Here is a 23,501-nt window from a genome sequence, read left to right as displayed (position 1 = left end):
GCCGTCTGTGACGGGCCGGATCACAGGTCCCCGCTCTGCCCTGCCGCGGAGGGGGTGCGGGGCCCCCGGTACCTGTGCAGTGTTGCTGCAGCCGCCTGATCTCGGCGTGCAGCCCCTTGAGGGTGCCGGCATGCTCCCGCTGGAGGAACAGGAGGTTCTTCTGGGCGCTGTGCAGCTGGTTCTCCAGGTTTGTGGCTGCCATGCTGACATCCGGGTGACCTGTGGGAGACACAGACGCCGGCGGCCCTCCCTGACGCTGAGGGTTGCAGGGAGTAGGCCGGAAGAGGACGCTGCCCTCTGACCGCCCCCCTTGGCACCGGGGGCTCACAGGCAGCATGAGGCCCAGCTCTAGAAGGGGGGCATCAAACCCCGGACCCCCCGATTCCAAATCCTGGTCTTTCCACACGCCACCTATACTTCCACAGACTGTGACCAGGACAGCCATATCGGCAAAGATTTCCCTGATGAGCTAGGCACCCACAGCTCCCTCGTGGGAAACCGGGTGCCTGGGCACCGGGGGCAACATTTCCTCAAGATGGCATCGAGCGCTGGCCAAAGCAAGCGAGGGGTGGGAGGAAGAGGCAGGGGGAATTCCAGCGGAAGCCTCTGGATTTCACAGAGCTGAGAGGAACCCCGGGTCTTTCTTTGGGAAAAGAGCCACGTGGCGGCTGTGGGAATCTGGAGTCTGTCCCCAAACCCTGCCTCCCTGCCCGCGGTGGCTTTTCAGTCCTCAATCGTCAGCTGCTCACACAGGGCCTCAGATTCTTGGCCTTTGTCGTAACTCAAGAAATGAGGTGAAGTCTATCGGTCTTTCTGGAAAAGCTACCAAAGAAATTCAAGATGCCTTGCGTGACACTGAAAAACGCAAAGGACAAAAGGTGGGTAATTAACTTATAAATTGGTCTGGTAAATACACAGCCTCAGAGCGCAGTTTCCTCATCTGCTTTGCCAAAGTTCCTCCCAGAGGAGACGCCACTTCTCAGATGGCTTCCAGTTTGTGGACAGACGGCTCTGGAGAAGACCACACACCCAGGCACTGTCGCCACGTTGGGTGACACCAATCGCTGTGCCTTGTAAGGTCAGTGACATATTTACACCCCAGCTCTGCAGCTAAGAAAAGCTCATGACTGGAACTCAAGACCCGTGTCCTCACCCCAGGAAAAGCTTCCCTCCATCCCCCCGGCGACCGGCTTCGCTCCAGAGGAAAGGTAAGAAGGAAATCGTGTGGCAGGCGAGCCCGAGAAAGGGAAGGTAAAGGAGGAAGGGTGAAGGGAGCCAGGTACAGAGCAACAAAAGGACACTCCGGGCAGGACAGGGGCACAGCGCAGCGCCCGGCCGCAGGGTCAGCTGTGGACGTGGGAGATGCTGGTGGCGACTGAAAAACGCCGAACCCGTATTTCCGGGGCTTGCCGATGAAGACAAAGAGCGACTTAAAGCTGATCCGGAACTCGCGGGCCTAGGGTGGTAAGAGAGCAGCTCGAAGCACAGTCTTGCCGCTCAGCAGGGCTCTTGCCCTCCGGCACCTGCCGTGCAATCTGAGTCCATCCAGAGTGCACGGAGCCTGGCGCAGGGGCACCCCACGTGCCACGCCTTCGAGTAGGGGTGTGGCACCAGGGGAGCCTTCAGGCTGAGCAGCCTTTGATTCCAGGGGCTTCCCGCTTAGATGCTTAACTTCACAGGCACGTCTTGCTCAAAGAAAATGGGAAACATGAAAATTTCAAAAACGGATTTGTCCAGCATCGAAATGTGCCCGTTCACAGTCTCATCGCCTCGTGAATCAGCAGCGTTGAGTTGTACTTACTGATCTGTAATTCATTAGTTCACCGTGGCAAGCGCAGGAATGAGAAGGTGCCCTTGAAGCTCCCATTGCCGTGGGCAGACAGTCTCGGGAGGAAGACGCACCAGGCGAACAGGAAGATGTATGTATGTATGTAGAGTATGTAACTTGCGGAGCCGGCAAGGGAGCTGCGGCCGCTCCGTCCGGGGCCCCGACAGCGGGGGGACAGGGTCATCGACCCCACGGCACCTCACCCGACGGGCGCTCTCCCCTTCTCCGTTGCTGGATACACACCAACAGTGTGGGCCCCCTCAGGCCCGAGGCGGCGAGTCGCATCTCCAAATGGTATCCAAGCTACTAAATTATTTTCTATCAGCTCAAAAGGATAACAACATCACTGACTTCCGGAGGACAAAGAGTCGCTGTAGCTTAAACAAAAAGCGATGCTTGAACTTTCTCATCCTTAGATCTTGTGACATGTGATCACGGTCGTGACCTAATCCTTCCAGTAAACGGGCAAGAATGAAGCTACAGAAGCATCCCGGTTAGGCCACGGAGACACAGCTGAGAGACGTGGCTGATCTGGAAGAAGAAAAGAAGGTGGTCCCGCGAGGCTTAGTTCAGAATCTCTAAGACACTCTGGGGTCACAGACACGAAGGAGCGTTCGTGACTCCCCCCTGGAGGGGTCGGCATGATGGCTGACGGGAAAGCTGCAGGGCGTCTGTGCCCATGAATAATGCATCCTGCCTGAGCAAAGGCATTCACCCCGTCTTGATGATGTGTCAACCAGTAACGGAGGGCGACATTCAGAGAGCACGGCTTGCACAACACTGCACTTTGTGTGTCAAAAGGGCACACGCTGTAAAGTGTGGGCTCTCCGTACCGCAGCTTTTTGTCTTGAGGCAAAATCCCATTTTGTTTCTAAGCGTCGCTGGGAGCGGTCAGCAGTTTCGCAGTTATTGGCTCGGCCGAAGGCGGGGTGGCCTGGACGCTGGCCTCCGAGATGGGGTGCCAAGGGACCGGCACTCGAGGGCCCGGCCACAGTGGCGGCCGCAGGGCAAGGCCCACGCTGGTGGTGTGCACGGCTCCGCCAGAGGAACTCCAGAAGTGGTGGGAACAGGCGCTGAAGGCAGAAGGTCTGCCGAATAGGCTGCTTTGACCGTGATCTGGAGGTTAAGCCACACGCGCACTTTTTCCCCCCCGGTAAAGTCATTAGGCACTAAATGTCTGTTAATGTGCTATTCACTCTATCGGTTTGGAAAATTAATGCTTGACAAAGCCTTGCTCTTCCAAACTCTGGAGAGAGGGGTTCTGGAGACCCGGCCAAGACCGCCTCCCGCAGCGGGGAGGGACGCTAACACCATCTCCTGGTGAGAACGTGCTTTTAATGAAGGTCCTTGGAGAGACGTGGGCCCCGACCTCACCGAGGCTGCTCTGTGGCAGCAGGAGGACAAATGGCCTGTCAGTAGCTCGTGTCCGATTCTCATCCTAATTCAAGAGTGATGTTCTTTCTTCTCCTTCAGGGCATTAAGGCTTAAATGGTGGCACGATCATTTTATTTACGGGCCATCTCCAGTTGTACCAGCACCAAGTGCTCTCCTGTCACTTATCGTCGTTTGTTCTCGCCACGCCCCCTGAGGAAAAACGCGAATATCGCACCAACAAGGGAAAACATAAACCAGGAAAGGCCGCATCGGAGCCTCGCAGCCTCTCTGGGCCCTCAGGCTCCGCGGGCCAGAATCCCGAAGGCTGCGGTGGGTCTCAATTCCACGCACACGTGGACTGCCCACGCCACACCCGGTGCTCTGACACGGAGGGCACAGGCGCGGTGCCTCGCGGTGGCCTCTGCACGGGGGGTGTGCACCAGACGCGGGCGCACCACTGCTCCCCGGGGCAGGGCCCACAGGCTCTCCGTGCTCCAGGTGAGACGGGCAACGGCCGGAGGGCGCTGCTGCCCTTCCAGTCCGGCAGAAAAGACTCGGCGGCAAAGCTTCCCGGGAAGCTGGCTGAGGGCAGGGCACCGTGCGCCTAGCCAGAGCCGCTGTGAAGCAGCTAAGCCGGTCTGAGGAGAAAGAACAAGGTACCCGTGGCGTCACGTGTGTCCCGGTCCTGGGGGTCCAGGCGGGTGCCCACTCTGAGAGGCAGGGCCACGCTCCCTCTCTGCCTCTGGGCTGACTCCGCAATGAGGCCGGGGTGGTCAGAAAGCCACGCCTCAGGTGTTACGGCGGGGAGGGACCACAGTCAGACTTGCTTTCGCCCCCTTTGAAACACATACGCTTTCCGTACCGTCCCTCCTAAGTGCACACACAGATCTTGCCCACATTTGCATCCACAAACAGAGCTCTGACCGCCTGGCATCCTTGCAATGCTCCTGGGATCCAGCCCCGCCCCCCCCCCCCCCCCCCCCCCCCCCCCCGCTCCCAGAGGCCCTGCCTGCTCGGCCTGCCCCTTCCCGGGCTCGCCCCACACCAGTCACCTCGGGGCTCCATCAACACCGCTGTCCTCTCGGGAGCCCCCTCTGCCGCACCCCTCCCCCAACACAGCGCCTTCCCGCACCTGGCTCCCTCCTGGCTCCCTCCGTCTGGAATGCTCTTGGCAAACCACCTCCCATCCTCTTGCCTAATGAACTTCCACTTTTCCTTCACATCTGAACTCCTGCATCACAGACGGGCTTCGGATAATTTTACACTGCTTCCTAATGTTGCTGAGTGGAGATCTCGACAAGAATTGCATTGCATGGATCAAAAAGCACTGCGGCAGTATTGATTTGAACATGACCTCATCCCGTAATTTCTTGACATGCCAGAAGCAGTATTTTAAAGTGTCCCTGTACCACATTTCTCAGACTAAAAGCAATGGAGTATCTTTGATAGGAAAGGGCCCCACCATTAAAAAATGGGAAATTTCTTTGTTCCTGGCAATCGCAGACTTATCTTTTCACAAAGCCTGTGGAAATAGGGTAATAATTTTAGAATCCGAAAAAATAGCACACTAGCACTCACGTGGTAGCTGTGAATTAGTTATAAGAAGCTATTTTAGACTCTAGTCATGAATAAGTTATAACCCATTCACGTTAGGTCCTCTCACACTGCCAGCGATGAGAACAGCTCCAGTCCATCCTGACGCCGTCTCTGCGTGCCTCTGGCGTGGCCTGTGGCCTGTGGCCTGTGACTCAACAGGAGCCGCCCAGCCCTGAGCAGACCGCAGTACCCCAGTGTTCTGTGACAAGGACCTATGTGGCCTTCTCCTGGGGACTTCATGTGCCCCCTCCTGCGTGTCCTACAGCACAGGCACTGCCATAGAGAAAACGGAGGTTGGCCAGGGGCAAAGGCAGCAAGTGTAGACATCAAATGTGAGAGGAGAGGAAATGATTTCTAACAGGGAGGTGGTTTTCCAAGCAGATTCATGGACTCAAAATGTTGAGAGTGGAAAAAACCTTCAAAATCAGCTAGCTATTCCAACTCCTCTTTATTTCAAGATTAAGAAACTGAGGCCCAAAGAAGATTTGCATAACACAGTGGAATAAACAAGACCAGAACCGACAAGCTCCTGAGGGGTCAGTGCTTGGGTTTAAATCTAAACCCTATCTTGTCACCTAAATCACCACAATATCTAACTCATAGGGTTGTTTTTTTTTTTTTTTTTTGTCAACATTTATTTATTTTTGGGACAGAGAGAGACAGAGCATGAATGGGGGAGGAGCAGAGAGAGAGGGAGACACAGAATGGGAAACAGGCTCCAGGCTCTGAGCCATCCGCCCAGAGCCCGACGCGGGGCTCGAACTCACAGACCGCGAGATCGTGACCTGGTTGAAGTCGGACGCTTAACCGACTGCGCCACCCAGGCGCCCCTCATAGGGTTGTTTTAAGAGCAAAATGCCATCATTGGGGCGCCTGGGTGACTCAGTCGGTTAAGCATCCGACTTCGGCCCAGGTCATGATTTCACAGTCTGTGAGTTCGAGCCCCGTGTCGGCCTCTGTGCTGACAGCTCAGAGCCTGGAGCCTGTTTCGGATTCTGTGTCTCCTCCTCTCTCTGCCCCTCCCCTGCTCATGCTCTCTCTCTCTCTTAATAATAAATAAACGTTAAAAAAATTTAAAAAACTGGGGTGCCTGGGTGGCTCAGTCAGTTGAGCGTCTGATTTTGGCTCAGGTCATGATCTTGTGGTCCATGAGTTCGAGCCCCGCGTTGGGCTCTGTGCTGACAGCTCGGAGCCTGGAGCCTGCTTCAGATTCTGTGTCTCCCTTTCTCTGATCCTCCCCTGTTCATGCTCTGTCTCTGTCTCAAAAATAAATAAACATTAAAAAAAAATTAACAGCAAAATGCCATCACTTACAGTGTGCGGGTACAGTAAGTGCTCAATAGATGTTAGATATATTTATATAGTATGTAAATGCTATATATTATGTAAATACTGGCTGATAATTACATAAACATACTTCCAAACTGTTTACTGAGTCCTACCTGTGAGGTATTTCCAGAACATCATCTAAGTATGGAAATGAGCTGGCAAAGAAATTCTAGTTACTTCCAAAGAGAGAAACATAAAAGCAAACAGAAACATTTTCTGGCCTTTATCTTCCATATGCACTGGAGAGAAGCATTCAGGGCAGCGAATAAAGAGTTAGGCAGAGCAAGGCACCCTCGGGGACGTAAAGCCTACTTCTTACTTTGAAACAATCTAAAGTGCTCTAGGAAAAGCTAAAAAAAGGTCCAAGGCTAATTAGGCCATCAACTCTCAATCCAAAATACCTGCTTTTAGGAAAGGAAACTTACCATCTCTGAAAATGAACACTGACATTATTATCAATTCACAACAGTCCAGGATTAAAAAAAAAAAACGTTTTAAGTTGTAGGGCCTATTTCTACTTGTGCATGTATTTAAGAAATTCAACTAGTAAATTATTTGAGAATCCCCAAGAATTAGGGCACCGAGAAAAAGGACATCATCGAGGGTGTGTAAGCATTCAACAACCACCCCAGAAACATTCTGGGAAAGAGAATGAACACCATTACAAAGTGGAAGCAAAAAAATATGTTGAAAGCAAAAGGTGCAATTATTTTAAGTGACAGAAAATCTTTATTAATCATTCTTAAAGAACTGCGTGTGTGTGTGTGTGTGTGTGTGTGTGTGTGTGTGTGTGTGTGTGTGGCTAATAAAACAGGTGTGGTTAGGAGCTAAGCACAGGGGTCAGAATCTTGTTCTGGCTTGGCCACAGCAACCAGGCTGTTTCCTCCTATGACATGGAGAGAGCAGTAGCACCTACAGGGCACAGGGATTGGGAGGAGAACATGAGGCAGTTCAGATAAAACACTGAGCTACAGGTGTGCTATACTGTGGTAAAGCAGTAATGGAACTAATTTTGGACTCATCCAAATGTGCAAACTGTGGGTGGAGATGGTGTTTTGGGTCCTGTCTCTAGCTGGGTAGGTAGAACATCTTTTTAAAATGAGTACGTCTCTAAAAGTTAAAAGAGGAAAACTCCTGTAGAAACAAATAAACAAAAAAAGCATCTTTTTTTTTTGGTAAGATAACCACCTCACAAAGTAATCTGAGTATCTGTTGATAAGAGGTTAGTATGGTATAGGTAAACTATGCAATTATCAGAAATGATAGTTTAGATAATATTTATTGACAAGGAAATATTCTAGGAGAGGTTAGGTCAAAAAATATATTAGAAGTTATATATATATAATATATTTTTGGACATATAACTAAGGACAAAATCCACAAGAGATATACAACAAAATGTTAAAAGCGTTTCTCTCTAAAGAGTGGATTATGGATAATCTTTAAAAATTCTATTGCGATACTCCCTAAAGCTTCTTTAATAATGAACATATACTGGTTTGTTGTCGGAAAAAAATCATAAAGAGATCTCTCTTAAAGAAGGTAATCTCTGACTACCCACTGACAAAGCCGTATCGCATGTTTCAGTTATTTTGTTCCAGGGCAGTCTTGAGTTGCTGGAATTGTGGTTCATTTACCAGAACCAAGAATGATTAATGGGAAGGCAGTTTTTCCAAAAGCAACAACTCAGTGTCCCCAGGACAGGCAGAAAATGATCATGATGAGCACTTGAGGACCTCCCCACCCCCATGCATTATACATTCCTGTGCTTCTCTGACATTATCCATCACAAAACACAAGGCCCATCAACAATTCTTGAGACACTGACAGCCATTTCCTCCTGAAAGCATATGCAGTCCAACATTAAAGTTGTAATAGATGTGATTAGAGAGATCGGCAATTAGACACGGGAATGTGATACGCGGCTGTCTGGGAAGTCTGCAGTCACTAGGGGCCTACATGATGGATTTATTAACCAAGTTTCTCTGCAGTCTGATTAGCTCCTACTTTAAGAGTTTCTGTTTGGTTTCTATTTAAAAACCACACCAGGTGTCTGTGTACTGGTAGGGGCTCGGCCCTTCCATTTGAAAACATCTCAGGAAGAAGCGCGTCCGTGTTGCAGATTGTCACAGTGTCTCTAGGCGGGCAGCGCAGGCCAAACTGGGCAAATGCATGAGTTCCATGGTCTGAAATGGCGTGGCCCCGGAGCGCTTGCGGGATGCCCAGGGCGCTCCCAGAACACTGGGCAACTTAATAGCCACAATGCCCACACCCTGTGGCAGACCCTACCCCAGGAGGCGGGCACACCAGTACCTTCATCTGCTGGCTGGGAGGGGTCACCGTCTGGGCAGAATGCCAGTACAGACTCAACTCAGCACTTTCTACTTCAAAGAGAAAGGTCTTAGAAGTTGCCTCTAGGGAAGAGATGGCCAAGTGACTGATGGGTCTGTCAGCTCAGCCCTTCCTGCGCTCCCTATGTCCTCCTCCTGTCCCTGCACAGCATCGAGGATGACTGCCCTCTGGGGACCACCCGATAGCCTCACTTCATAACCTACAGTTGTGAAAACGTTCACAACTCCGTAGCGATGCCACTTGCGAACTTCTAAGAGGTTGTCATCTGCAAAGATGGTCCTGGGTCAACAATTTAGGGAAATAAAATCTCACAGCTTCCCACACACGCAGTTCTACCCAGCTTTCCTTTAAAGAGAAGGGAAATAAACAGATCATTTCTGATGATGGTGCTTCCATTTCTACGCTGACTACAGATTTTAATGGTTTACTGATAGATAACCCAAAAGATGTAGTGACCCAAATGCCGAACTGTCTTTTCACAATAATGAAACGGGAGACGCTCCTAAAATGTTAGTACTTGATGATCACGATCTAAATTGTATTTCCGAGGCTGAGAAGAGGTGTTCACTTGCTTTAAAAATATCTCTCCATATGGCTTGCCAAACAGATGAACCATTTCAACTGATTTAACTGATGGGGCTTCCTCTATCCATCTTGCGAACCTGCCTAATTATAGTGTAGGTCCCAGGGAAAGAAAGGTATTATTAACTGAAGCTCTATACACTTTAATTTAGCCAAGCTTTTCCTTTATTGCTTACAAAAGGTAAAAGTCAATTGTTTCATTAGTGCTGATAGAACATATTTAGCTGAACCCTTATGAGGCATCTGGGAAGATTATCACTTACAAAAAAAAGAGATCTTATCCTCATGATACAGGTGGAAGAACTCTGCCCAGTCCCAGTGACGTCATCTCCGACAGCTTCACAATTTAGTGCGGCAACCAAGCAAAAATGAATCACCTCCTCTGACTTGCCCTTGTACAAAATGGGCCCACACTAATTATTTCAGAAGAGTGTAAACAGGGAAAACATTAAGGATCTTTGGAATTATTAAAATAGTCTATCAATAGTCAATTCAGTAACTAAAGTCACCACGGCTGGGCATTTAATTTTAGTGATTACATATCCTCTGATGAACACTAATAAAATATTTGTTTTTATCGGACACTTATGTCTATGGAATAACATAGCAAGAGTGCCAATAATGTTATTTATTTATTTACTTATTTAATGTTTATCTATTGAAAGAGAGAGAGAGAGAGAGGGAGGGAGGGAATGAGTGGGGGAGGGGCAGAGAGAAAGAGGGAAAGACTGAATCTCAAGCAAGCTCCTCACTGTCAGCACAGAGCCCTATGCGGGGCTCAACCTCATGAACCACAAGATCATGACCTGAGCCAATGTCGGTGGCTTAACCGACTGAGGCACACGGGTGCCCTCCAATAATCTTAAAAGAAGATAAATTTAGTCTTTTAAGAAGGCATTTACCGGGGCGCCTGGGTGGCGCAGTCGGTTGAGCGTCCGACTTCAGCCAGGTCACGATCTCGCGGTCCGGGAGTTCGAGCCCCGCGTCGGGCTCTGGGCTGACGGCTCGGAGCCTGGAGCCTGTTTCCGATTCTGTGCCTCCCTCTCTCTCTGCCCCTCCCCCGTTCATGCTCTGTCTCTCTCTGTCCCAAAAATAAATAAATGTTGGAAAAAAAATTTTTTTTAAGAAGGCATTTACCTAGATCTTCATTTCCGACCTTTTTTGGATGGCTTCAGCATGTCCACCTATGGCTGCACCACCCTTTGATTCTCCATCCTGTGATCGGACAGTCCTGACGTCAGATCATTCAGTTCTTTAAAAGTTTCCTTTCCGTGAGCTTTCTGTGCTGTGCAGAATAAATGAGGCATGTCTACTGGTGGCGTTTCAGGCTGACTCCCATAAAGTTCTTCCTGCTCACAATGAGCCTTTATTATGTCAGGGCATGAGACAATTTCCAGAATCCCATACTCTGCTTCTTTAGCACACTGTGCATTAGGTTCCGGAGAGGAGGAAAATTCCTCGCGCAGCATCGCGCCCTTAAGAAGGTGTGTCACTTAAACGAACAGTGCTGAGACCCAGATGAAGCCGGGAGGGTGGAGGGCACTGCCCGGCGCGCAGGTGCTGTGCGAGCCATTTTAGGGCTCATCTTTGCAACCAAGTTTGGATCATACTAGATAGACAGGCCGTCAGTTCGTTAACCCAGTGGGAATAAAGGAGAACAAATTGAAGTACAATAAGAGGTAGGGCAACTGTCTTTCAGAGATTAGCTATCAGCGGCGGGAGGAGAGCAGAAGAAACTGGGACAGTAAACATTACTGTGTCTTCTAAGGATTTTTCCAAGAATGGGACGCAGTTCAGTATTTTCTTGTTCTTACTGACCTTTACCTTTTAAAGGTCACGATACTTCATCTGTACCTCTGTCACTGTTTCCATTTGCACAACTGTCTTTTGCTGTTCTTTTCCTCTTGTGCTTGACCCCTCGCTCCCACAATGGGGTTAACTCAATCCTTGGTTCATGACACGCTCTTTCAGGGCCCACCTTTATTTAGATACTTTTAATAATCAGCACCCGATGTGGGATGTGGCCACATCCTTGGGAATTAGCGGTTCACAATACCCAGATTTTCCATCCGATGCCCCAAATTCTTAGAGTGGGTGTTTTGGCGTCTTCTGGTTGCTCTGATTCTGGTCAAGTCTGTGGGCCAGTTGGGAGCCTGAGTCGTTTTTCCTTCTGCTTTGCATGGCGGGCAGGATGGCTGCCTCCAGGCATGCAGGCAGCCGCTTTTCTTGCTGGCCCGGGGGCGGGGTGTGAAGCAGCTTCCGTGTCAGTGAGACAGCAGCTACGCGCGGGCCCCACGATGCTCTTCAGCGGGCTCTGCCCTGTTGTTCCAGGGTTTGGCCATCGCGGTACACGGTGTGCTGATGGTGACGGTGTCGGATGATCACCTGTTCTGCCTCTGCCCTGACACAGCCTCTGGGTCAGTCCAAGCCATCTGGGCAAGAAAATACTCCAAGAGGTTTTTTCGTCATGAGAAGCTGAAAATCATCCATAAAAGTGGTAATTATGGCTATGGTATACATTGTGTCGATGCACCAGGCTCACAGATAATCATTTCATTATTGAAACTATCGCACAAGGTAGGTATGATCGGGACCATTTTTTAAGGAACTAAAGCTCAGAGGAGTGAGACACTTGCTTAAATTTGCAAGCATTAAGTGCATCAGCTAAATGCCCATTTATTTCCAAGGGGCTTTGGGCCTTCCTGTTCTCCCCCAATACCAGCGTGTGGCGTTCGGAACTAGGAGGTCTCGTGGCAGCTCTGGGAGAAGGTATGAGTCCCGGCTGTTCGCCGTGAGCTATGGAGCACGCCATCCAAGTGGCCGTTACAGAACGGAGCAGGGACGGGGGTGGTAATGACAGCTGCTGCCCTGCTAATGCGCCAGGTGCTGGGCACCTGTGACGAGGCCAGCTGTGCTGAGTGCCATCCATGCCTCGCCTCCTCAAACCCCCACGACAGCTCTGCGGGGTGGGCACTTCCCATCTTCCCACTCTGTGTGCGTGGAAACAGGCGCAGACAGCTCAGATGGTCTGCTCTATGGAGATCACACCAGCCTGGTATCTTCCTGCTGCTTTGTAGCTCCCTCTTTCCTCTCCAAGGAAGGAGAAGCTGTGCTAATATAGGGCTACATTTTTAGACAGAAAAGACCTAGCCGTTGGCTCAGAATTTCTTTTAGTTGAATCTAATAGCGTTCAGCGACAAGATATTACCACGGCGTAACCTGCCCTACTGACCAGTGGACAGACGAGCCCCAGTCATCTATGAGCCCCAGCGACACAGCGGGGTGGAGATTAACCCCCAGGCGCCGGATCCAGGTGGCCGCGGTATGAATCCTAGTCCCGTTATGCATTAACTACGCAACTTTAGACAAGTTACGTATGGCTCCCTGTGCCTCACTCTCCTTATTTGCAAAACAGGAAAGCAGTACCTGCTCTGTCAGGGTTGCCATGAAAACAGTCCCTCCGGTGAGGTGCTATCCAACAGAACTTACTGCAATAACGGAAGCAGTCCATTCGCTGCTGTCCAGTAGTCACTGGCCACACTGAGCACTTGGAGGGTAGTTGGTATGTCTGGGAAACGTATCTTTTCCCTTTTATTTTTTTAGTTTGAATTTAATTCAAATTTCAGGGCACCTGGGTGGCTCAGTTGGCTAAGCGTCCGCCTTCAGCTCAGGTCACGATCTCCTGGTTTGTGGGTTCGAGCCTTGCATCGGGCTCTGTGCTGACAGCTCAGAGCCTGGAGCCTGCTTTGGATTCTGTGTCTCCCTCTGTTTCTGCCCCTCCCCCGCTCATGCTGTCTCTCTCTCTCTCAAAAATAAATAAACATTAAAAAAGTTTTTGAATTAATTCAAATTTAAATAGCCACATAATGGCCGGGGTGACCCTACCGGTCAGTAGAGACATAAAGCAATTAGAACCACACCTAGAACTGGGTGCTTGTTCCCACTCTTACTACAACACTCAGAATCACCCAGACAGGTGTCCCGGGCTCCCCCACGCACCATTATGGGGTCTGCGGGGCCTATTCTCGCTTTGCACTGCAAGAATGACCTAACAGTTTAATCCCAACTGCTATTATCATCACACCGTCCCATTTTATGTCTTCCTAGCATGTATCTTTCTTATATTACCAGAATGCAAACCGCACAGACACAAGCGCCGGTCGGTCCCATGCTATATCAGGAGCACCTACAATAAAGAGCGCCTCCCTCTAATCATCCGAGCTGGCCCTTTGAGAAAGGGTTCTCGACAGTGGGAATTAGTGGTGCTCTCACCCAATCTCTGGTCTGACACCCTCCCGTTAGGGTAGCGTGTTTTGTACTGGTGAGGTGGGAGGGTGTGGAAATATTTCTCCGACTGGCATGGGAATAAGGCAAAGGAAGGAAGGCTGGCTAGTTCATGCATGCCTTTGGGGAGTCTCTCTAATAAAAGACCAAAAACACGATCAAGCCACATAAAAATGAAATAAACTTTAATTTCAGTGGCAGGGACAGTGTGGGCTTGTTCAGGATATTCCATGGAGTCTGTGACCTACGGGATCTTGTTGGGGCAGCTTACCTACACGTGGAAACGTCATTTCTGTTACGGGCCAGCCACGGCGATCCCTGGTGCCGACGCCAGCACAGCATCGAACTCAGATGTGGCTGTGCTGTGCACAAACCAAGGGCTCGGTCCACACCCGAGGCGCTTTCCAGTGGAGTCCGAAACTTAGAGATCAGGAAACGCTCACGCCACGTTTGGACGAGGCTCTTCCTGGTCCGCGACGAAATGAGGAAAACGTGGACAATGCAGCAGGTTTTCTGTAAAGCTGACTTTATTCCGTGCACGGGACAATTCTTCATTCTCCTTGTCCCATTTCCCAATTTGAAAATGCACTGTTACATGATTCTAAAAGCCTGAGAACCACTCGAGTCACCAAGAGGTCCCAGTGAGCGCCAGGAGCTGACCCATCATCGTTTTGTTTTTTAATTTATCTTTGGAAGCTGACAACGCCTATCAGAACGGGCCGAGCAACCCGTCCTCCTTTCGACTACGTGCCTGGTCGTCCTACATCAAGCCAGCGTGTGCTCCAAGTGCCCGCTGTGCCCTCAGTCTCAGGCCTGCCGCTGTCGGGGTGTGAGACTCAGCCGCTAAAGCACAAAGAAAACAAAGTCTAAAGGACTCCTCACAAGGTACATGCCGAGTACAGCAAGTACGACGACCAGGGGAAGGGTAACCCAGGGAGGTGCACCTGCCGCGGCGTCCGAAGCTCTTTTTTTACCCGCCTGTCTCCCACACGAGGCCGTACCCATCCCGGGGAGGCCGGGTCCCGGTCACCCGAGCACTCCCGGTGCTGTCCACACTGCCAGGCATGCGGAGGCGCCGGTGAGCGCTGAGTGGAGAAGGGCTGCAGGGGCAGAGAAAGTTTGGTTTTGAGGAGGCAGCCACGAGGGCTGAGCCTTAAAGAGGGGCTGGGTTCACACAGAAGGGGGCATTTCTGGTGACGTGAGTATGGAGTTTTAGTTAGGAGTGACAGTGACGCCACGTCAGACATGGAAGGAACGTTCTGGGGAGTGGTGGAAAATAAGGTTAGGTAGAAAAGCCAGGGCCAGAATTTAGTTGCTTATCAAAAGCCTCTCAGAAAATTGGAAATTAAAGAGAAAGAAAATGGGGGGGGGGACACTGAGATTTTAGCCAATAGAGGCAAAACCTGTACTAAAGAGCGTTTAGTCTAGTGGGGCTGTTGCAGGATTGTGAAGGCAAGAGCCCTGACAGCACGCCCTCCCGCTCTGGGGAAACGGCATCACACAGAAGCACCTGCACGGAGCGTTCGTGCCTCGCTATGCCCTTTATACACACTCTCAGAAGTAGACACGATTATCCTCATCTTCCACACTGACAAGCTTCGACGAGTTCAAGAAGTTTCTCACAGTCATAGCTAGCCAGCGTCAGGGCTGGGCTTCACCCCCAGCCCGGCCGACTCCGAGGCCACTCCCTGAGCCGTGGACGCCGCTGCTCTGCCCAGACGAAGGCAGGGATGCACGAAGGCTTCAAAGCGCATGCCCTGCAGACGCACATCACTTGCCCTGTTAGTTCACTTGTCCATTTGTTCAAAGTCCTGTTCTGCCCTGTTCTTTCCCCATATTTTAAGTTTTAAGCTTCTCAGGTCTATTCTTTTTTTTTTGGGGGGGGTGGTGCTAACTAGAACTCCAGTGCTTACTCTTGAGGATGCTGCTCATGAAAAAAAAAATCCCAGAAGAGGAGAAAATGTTTTTCATAATAAATGTTCTTCTTAAAGCTGCACTTCCTAAAGCAGACACTTCTCAGTGCCTGGGTTAAGAAGCTACCTGGGTTAAAGAACCACAACCTTATTCTGCCCTCCTATCTGGAAATGCGTACTTCTGTTTCACTACCAAGCAATTATTTTAAGACAACTGGACTTTCGAGAATGTTGCTAATTCACTTAAAATGTAACTTTTCATTTCTAAAAGTTTGCTTTTCTAATTGGTTACCTTACTGATAATTTATTGTTTTAGTAATACAATTTAAAGTGACATTTCTCTTTTTTTTCGGGGGGGGAGGGGCAGCAGGAGAGGGAGAGAGAGAAGCTTAAGCAGGCTCCATGCTCAATGCAGAGCCTGACTCAGGCCTTGATCTCACAATGAGATCACGACCTGAGCTGAAACGGAGTCGGACACTTGACTGACTGAGCCGCGCGGGTGCCCCTGGAGTGACATTTCTTTTGTGAAGATATAGAAACCTTTAAGGTCTTGGTTAGTTAGAGAGGGGCCTGGGATTTCCCTCTTCCTGCAGAAGAGATGTAGACACTGACAAATTCCTTGTTTGGAGTTTTGCGTGTGCCCATCCAAATCCACCATCGGTGCCACACCCAGATAGCTGCACAGAATGGGGAGTGGAGAGAAGAAGTGCCTCCTTGATGAGGTGAGTGGAGCCCGGCAGAGGCTGGGAGAAGTGGTGCCCCTTTGGGTCTTGGTGAAGAGCTGGCCTGCTTCTGCAACCTGACTCTAACCTGCTCTCCAGAAGAGCTTCTTCGCTCTCAGAGAGTCTACACAGCACGTCGTGTACGTATGCTTACAGCATTCAGACTTAAAGGGAGAACTCAGGGATTCCATCCTCTTGATGAACTCCATATGAGAGTTTGACCCAGTTAGAGCAGTGGTTCTCATCCGGGTACTCGTGCCCTCAGGGTGGACATCCGGGGTCATCACAGTGTGGTAAGGGGCACGTCTGGCATCCAGTGGACAGAGGACAGGGACGCTGTGAAACAGCCCGCAGTGGCCGGGACGGCCCTCACACCAGAAACGGCAGTACTGCAGCTACAAACCCTGGGCTCCGGTCCTTCTAATTGGAGGCGGGCCTTTTTTCTTTGGACTTGAGGTTTCTTCTGCTCTCCTCCGGTTTCCCGGATTGCCAGCAAACGGCGCGTGGATGGAGCTCGCGGGACAGACAAGCCCCAGCCACGGGAGGCGTTCTCCCTGTAATAATCTGCTGACCCTGGAGGGAAAGGCAGCTGCGGCGCAAGCCTACCAGGGCACCTGTGAGAGCCTCTCCCTCGCTTCTGGAGCCCCCGGGGGAGGCGGGTGTGCGCAGAGGCGCTGCTCACCCAGCTCACCATGCCGGTCAGAATATGCGCGCGTCCTTTCTTTTGCTTGGAAGGGAAGGGCCGCGTGTAAACTCCGATTTGTTTAAGAACATAAGTTCTTCTCTTTAAGTGTAAGATGCTGTTTTGCCCCTATGGATGCTTAAGTGAACCGAGAAGTGAAGGGGGTGAATGTGAGAGAATTCTGGAACCCCATGTAGGGACCCCAGGATCACGGTTATAAAAGTGAGGTTTCTAGAGACGTTAAATGGATGGATTAAGGTTGACCCAACATGCACTTTCCGTGGGAGTACTTTCATCTAGAACAGCTCATGAATCTCTAGGAAATTTTGATGATTACAGGCTTTAATGTTTCTTGAATGCAACGGAATTCCTGTTTTTAAGGAGACCACTAAATACTTATATAAAGACTGCCAAAAAATTTACAAAATCATGCCAAAACTCCTTATATTTTATGTGTACTAGCACTTTAAGAAAAGCTTTCCAGGCTGGGAAAAATGAAAGAACAGGCTCCACGATCACCAGGAAACACTGTTTATAAAAAGAGCCATAATTTAAACTTTGTTATTTACACAAACGTATTGGAGAAATTACATAAATTAGTATTGAACTGGTAAATCTTAAAATGGCTTTCTACTTGGAAAAGGTCTCTTCCAAAGTAAAAACAATTCTGTTAAAAAAAATCCAACTTTAGAAATAAAATTTAAAGATACAAGTACAAATCAAAAAGCCACCCCTTTTAAAAAAAAAGTGTTCCAACATAACATGGAAGACAGCATAAAAGAAATAAGTTATGTAAGTGCCCTCAGGACAACTGAGGCAAATCCTCTGATGGTTTTGTGAACTTGGGGGTGTAAAGGAAGGGCCTATCTCCCTCGGTGGGGTGCGGGGGGCACACAAAGCATCACACTTCATTTTCTCAACAAAGCAAGAAGGGACACCTGGAATACTCCAATGAATACAACATTACACATCCTGCTATCGCGGAACTGACCTGTGGGAGTGGGGAGGCACAGACAACCCTACACACATTAATTCATACCAAAAAGTAGGATATTTGCACAAAGTCCAAATTAAATTGTCCTTCATAAATCCCTTACAGTTGCCTTGCAAATCAGCTCACGGTCACCAAACCATCATTTAAGAGTAGGTAAATCTAAACACGAGCATACAACTGACAAGTGAACTACGTCTTGAGAAACTAGTATAATTTGCTTTTTAAAAATCTTAGACAATATTACATATAGGATAAGATTATTCAACTTCCATTAGCTAAGTAATGTTTTAAGATGCCATATTTCTTCTGACAAATTCTTAGTCAACAACTGCATTATTCTTTAATGTAAATTATATTTTCTAAAATCCCTACTTCCCTTTGGACTAGAAGACTGCTGAGATAATTAGTTAATACTCTATATTTACAGAAAGATGTATGGAGAAATTACAATTCAAACAGGAAAAAACCAGACCTTATCACCTCACAATCCCCATGGGTCATCTGCTAGGTACTTCTGAGCACTTATTCTTAAAGCTCAAATTAAGATGGTAAAACCAACTGATGTATCGTGGACATCTGGTATATTTGATAACATTTACAAACCACGATTTTAAATCTCTACTGTACTATCATTTAAATAAACTGTTTGGAATGACTCTGTGTGTCCGATATATTAAAGAGATCAATAAACACTTGCGTACAATTGGGGGGACAAGAAAGTTAGTCTCTGGATGCAATCTGTTTTCAGCAAAGAAGAATCTTTATTCATCTCTGCCTCTGCACATTCTGTCCAGAAGACAAAATGTACTGTCCTCACTGGAATATGCAATCCCGCTTGTCTTTCTCACTCTTTTTTTTCTGACTCTCCTTCTGACTATGGACAGTTGTGAAAACAGTGAGGCCTTCTCGCTTGGGGAGGAACTCATTTCTAATGGTGCTTGTGTTACCCTCCACTGGGGGCTGTTTCAGAACCATCTTTCTTTTGGGGAATAATGTGATCCCAGCTATCTGTTGCCAGTCATCTGTTTCAGACTGACCAGTTTCTTCTGGAAGTGCTTCCCCATGCTGTCCCTGTCCCAGACCAGGCTCCCACAGTAAAAGGGCCTCTGGAGTCTGGCAGGGAGGCCTTGCAACCACACCATCCCCCAGAGAGCTCCTTGACAGCTCCAGAGGACTTAGTTTTCTCATCTTGCTCCTGTGCCCCATAGCCTGGTACATACACGGAAGAGGATGCCAGGGATAATTAGACACGAACGGTATGCTCCAAATTTTCCACTGTAGCTCAAGAGTATTTTATGAGCCGTCCTATTTGTCAGGCTCACATTGTGGGGGTGGGAGACAAGAACCATAAATGCAAAGAGGGTGGCTTCTCTATCCCTTTGGGGTGGATGGCATTTGTAAGCATATATTCAAATTCGTTTTGTTCAAATGAAAATGGTTTTAATGTAAACATTTTAGCAATTTCACCAGATGTAGAAGATACCCACATACAAAGGCTGTCACAATGACTGCCAAAAGGACTTCTGAAATAGTCTATGTCCAGAAACTTGGCACATTAAGTGTGTCTGTTAACAGGAGACCACAATTCACAGGTCAGAGTATAAAAAAAAGTTCTATCACGCCCTACACACTCATTCATCCACGATGAAACTGAGAAAAATAATCTGGCAAGATTTTGCAGAAACTGGATGGAAGTGGCTAGATAGATGTCCTACGTACAGATAATGAATATGAGACTTTTAACACACAAAAATCCAGGGCCTTCACCTAAAAAATGGAGTGGGCTCATAAGACTTTGGGTTACCGCCCAAAGGCATAACATTAGCGTGCTAGATGACGCAGGGTCCTACTGGTGGGCAGCGTGGATGAAGGGTGCCCACGTGCTTCAGTTGCAGGTGCAGGAAGCCTAGATGACCAGGTTCACTTATATCAGGGTTCATCAGTCCATGATATCACTTTGGCTTTCCTGTAGAGACTTGGAAGTTCTGCAGGTTACTGATACCAACCAGGGACGCACAGCAACTCAGCTAGGAAGACAGTGGCTCAACTGTCTAATGCTTTCTAATTGCACTCAATGTTCCTTCAAGGCCAGGGATGGGTAATCTGCTTCCTGGTTGAACTTCAGACATGTGATGATAACCTGCACAGGAAGGTCTTGGTAGTGTTCCGAACTTCCTTTGAAAGGCACTCTAACCACAGCCTGCTGGTGGGCAGAATTCAGTGCGTTGTTCTAGAATTAGCCAACGATTGCCCCAAACTGTTCTGAGTTCCAACCTACAACCATGGATGAGACCTGAGAACACCTCCACACAGATAGCATTCAACCCACTTGTCTCCAAAAAGGTCTCATCTCTGGCTTTACTTGTTCCAACTTAGATTTTTATTTTATTTCTTCCTAAAAAAAATAACCTTTGCCTTCAACAAGGTTTGGCTTTGTCTCCGAACCAGGTACTAATACCGTAGCATCGCTAATACTGATAAAACTCCTTCTGTCAAAAACTGACTTGACCGCTTTCTTGACGGGAACGAATTCTACAACTTGAAACCCTACGCAGCACGGAGGCCGAGGAGGATTACATATCGTTTCTCCCTATCAAACAAGACCGTGCTCGTCTCTCCCCTGGTGCAGTGCAATAGGGCATATCAGTGAGCAAGCACCTCACTGCCTCAACTTTCTGGTCTGGTCACCGGGATGGAACCAAAAGATAAAGACGATTCACTGCTGAAGACAAAGACTGACCCTCCTGGAGAAGAACAGGCCATACCTAACAGCCTCTGCTATACACTTGTCGGCGGGAACACAAAAGTGAAAAACCAAACAACCTCTCTCCATCTTTCTTACCAATGTGCAAAACAAAGTATTTCCAAAAACGGGATCGGCTCCCACATGCCACAAGCCACTGGAGAGGAAGTAACACAGTGCCTTTCACCTGGGTTGACAGGTGTGATGGCCGGGAGAGAGAAGAGTTAAAAGAGCCCTCTTCACTGTCCAGGGTGTGGCCTGAGCCTAACCGCCTCTACTCGCTCATGCTGAGAACACCAGAATAGGAGCGAAGAGAAAAATACGGTGACCTCGGGTTATTGTGTTGCCCAGTGGTGGAACTGTAACCTGGGGAACTAGTGTTTTTATGAATACTCTCTGCATTGCACTAAATAAGTAGCCCTTACAGGGTATAAAGCCACTCACTGCCAGGTGAAATGTGCGATTTCAAGAAAAACAGAATCGTACAGCAATACTTAGGCAACGTTTCATAAGAAATTGGGCTTAAAAGGACATCTCATAAAGCCTCTTACCTGTATAGTAAATGGAAATGGCACAGGGTGAATTTAAAACAGGTTGGGAAGGAAACCTGAAGAGAAGTAGTGGATCTTATGCAGGCCTAAATTTCATATCTCAAGTGTCGCCAAGGAGGCAACAAAGAGAACAATTATAGCGGCAGAGTCCTATATGCCTCAAATTCCATTACAAGTGCTCGTCTGTCTTTTTTCTCTCCCTTATTGGCGGCTTTAAGCATCTCAGGCTTGCTCTTTTGTTTGGTCCTAACCAAAGGAGTTCCACTGCTCAGTGTTGAGAATTGGGCTTGTGGAAGGAATCTCGATAGAAGGAGAAAACATATTCCTACTTCCTTTACAGCTACAGAAGAGCAGACACTTCTTTCTTCAGAAAGTGATTTCTGATAAAGTGGTCAACTGGGAAGAATCACAAAGATGTGTATCTTACTCTGCTCTCCAAGTGTGGAGACCTGCATGAAATATACAAACTCTCCTGTTTTCTAAGTTCTTAGACAGCTGTGTGATGGCTTCAGCGACTGTGGTGAGGCACTCTAAAATGCAACCTTTGACCTCTAAAAAGGCTGTTTTCTAACTGGCTGCCTTACTTGATAATTTGTTGTCTTAGTTGTAATATTTAAAGTGGCATCTGTGATTTTTTTTTCAAAAGTAGAAAGTACACATAAGGCTTTCTTTATTTTTTGGTTGGCCAGAGAACTTGATATGCTTCTCTTTTCCCTTCACGCGTGCTTTCATGCGTAAAGCATAGATAAATAACGTATTTCATGTTCAAAGTTCGAGTCTTTGTCTTATTTAAATCATACCCAAATTCAGCTAGTGGATAAACAGGCACAAAAAGCATGAGACAAACTCATCTACTAAGGAAGGAAACTATTTTTAAAAGGTTGTTTTTTTGTTTTTTGTTTTTTTTTGGAAAGGTTAAGCACATGCATACATTAATTCAGAATTGTTTTTCCCTCTAACTGCTTCCTCAACCAGAGAGGTCAGACGCCGGTTTAACTCAATCGGCCTCGTGACCATTACGCTCCACCTAAATCCTGGCGCAGAGAACGTTCGCTCGGGTACGCTGGTATTCACAGGAAGCTCTGCTCTGCTCCTTGGCCACAGACAGAGTCCTGGCCCCACCAACCCACTTAATACATGGATCGTTATTGACAACCAATAGCCTCTTCTTGATTATGGGTAGATCATCATCCAGATTGTTGATAGATCATCATTCCCAGGATTGGCTTAGCACAAATAGGACACACCTTTTTCTTTTTCAAACACAAAGCTCAAATTCACCTAATCTTTTCAGCACATTCTAATTCTATTTCTCCTCGGCTGTGTTTTACCTTCAGCTGCCAACATATATTTAAAAAACAACACAGACATACTGGAAGAATGTCCAGTGCAACTTCCTGTAGGTGGATATGACTGGATTTTTTTTGCTGTGAAATTTGAGTCATGTTTGAGTAATGAAATAAACAAGAACTAAAATGCAGAGCAAGCACAAGAATCAGCCCTTAATCAGTATCTTTTAAAAAAATAATTTCAGCTCAGAAGAAAATCTATTCACCTTCACAACCTGCTGACTCTGACAAGAATGACTGACATCATCCCATTTTTTAGAAAGAGCTTTAAAGGAAAAAAAAAAACACCTCTTCTGCTTGTCTTTAGAGAAATGGGTAATTTTCCCTTAATTAAATGTTTGTTATAGAAAATAAAAGCCGAAGGAAGAAATACAAATCACGTATAATTAAAAAGAGCCTTTTAAAAGTCTTTTAACTGTGAGAGCGTCTTATTACCTATAAAGCCCATATACAGGCTAAGGAGGACCACAATCACCTCTGATACCAGATTGGCCTCCACCCCAGTACAAACCTTCCAAAGGCTCAGGGACGTTCTGGGGAGTCGTTATGCCCACAGCTGCAGAAGCCAGCACAAAAACACGAAAAATGAGCCACAGAGCCCTTCAATCCACTGCCTCTGGAATCCCCAGACCCCCCGCCCCCTCCCCCCAGGGGGGGTTCCCCACACCCGGTTGGTCGGGGAACCAGCTTATGTGGAAACTCTGCGGGGAAGGAGAAGCCCCTTCTTTCCACAGCTGGAGGTTCTAACCATAAGCAACGTTGGCTTTTATGTCCAGGTGAAACCTGTCTTCCTATAAGTACTCCTCAGTCGCTTCTGTACTTGGGAATTACTCTAAATAGAACATACAATCCCTTTGCTGCACGACAGACCTTAAATATCTGAAGACAATTAGGGCACATTCACTGGTCTGCCCAAACCTTTCTGCAGGTTTAAACATCAAAGGTGGAGATGTGAAAATTGATGTCATTAAGGTAGCGCCTACCTAACTGGTCTGGAATGTCAATCTGAGTACAACATTTATTGCAGCTTCGGCATGTGAAGCCCATAAAGGCACCTAGGCGATGACCTTTAGGGATGTCCAATTCAGTACATATAATTAGTCTTAGTTAAAAAAATGTGTGCCCACTGTGTATCAGGAACTTTTTGACTGACCTTGTTCCGGGCAGAAGAAAAAGGCCTGTATCTTGTTAGAAATGCTGAG

The 23,501-nt window shown here is 48.0% G+C and overlaps 2 protein-coding genes across 4 annotated transcripts in view; one reads left to right on the top strand and one right to left on the bottom strand.

The window, feature by feature from the left end:
* Positions 1 to 23,501, bottom strand: part of CCDC92 (coiled-coil domain containing 92) — a 31,485-nt gene that overhangs the window by 4,613 nt on the left and 3,371 nt on the right. For 2 of the 3 annotated variants that reach the window (XM_047826685.1, XM_047826683.1), the window contains exon 2: positions 73 to 219. In XM_047826685.1, the coding sequence (XP_047682641.1) occupies positions 73 to 202 (130 nt within the window). In that variant the 5' untranslated portion in view covers positions 203 to 219. Of the gene's footprint in view, positions 1 to 72; positions 220 to 10,198; positions 12,660 to 23,501 lie in introns of those variants that run through there. The other variant, XM_047826684.1, reaches the window with a different exon arrangement.
* The window catches only part of LOC125149327 (5E5 antigen-like), a 64,579-nt gene continuing 43,859 nt past the window's right edge, over positions 2,782 to 23,501 (top strand). The window contains exons 1-2 of the mRNA XM_047828205.1: positions 2,782 to 2,914; positions 23,228 to 23,271. Of these exons, the coding sequence (XP_047684161.1) occupies positions 2,782 to 2,914; positions 23,228 to 23,271 (177 nt within the window). The remainder of the gene's footprint in view (positions 2,915 to 23,227; positions 23,272 to 23,501) is intronic.

This window comes from Prionailurus viverrinus, chromosome D3, assembly GCF_022837055.1.
Source record: "Prionailurus viverrinus isolate Anna chromosome D3, UM_Priviv_1.0, whole genome shotgun sequence".
Classification (NCBI taxonomy): Eukaryota; Metazoa; Chordata; class Mammalia; order Carnivora; family Felidae; genus Prionailurus; species Prionailurus viverrinus.
Note: the sequence above shows the minus strand (reverse complement) of the source record. Positions and strands in the feature narration are given on the sequence as shown.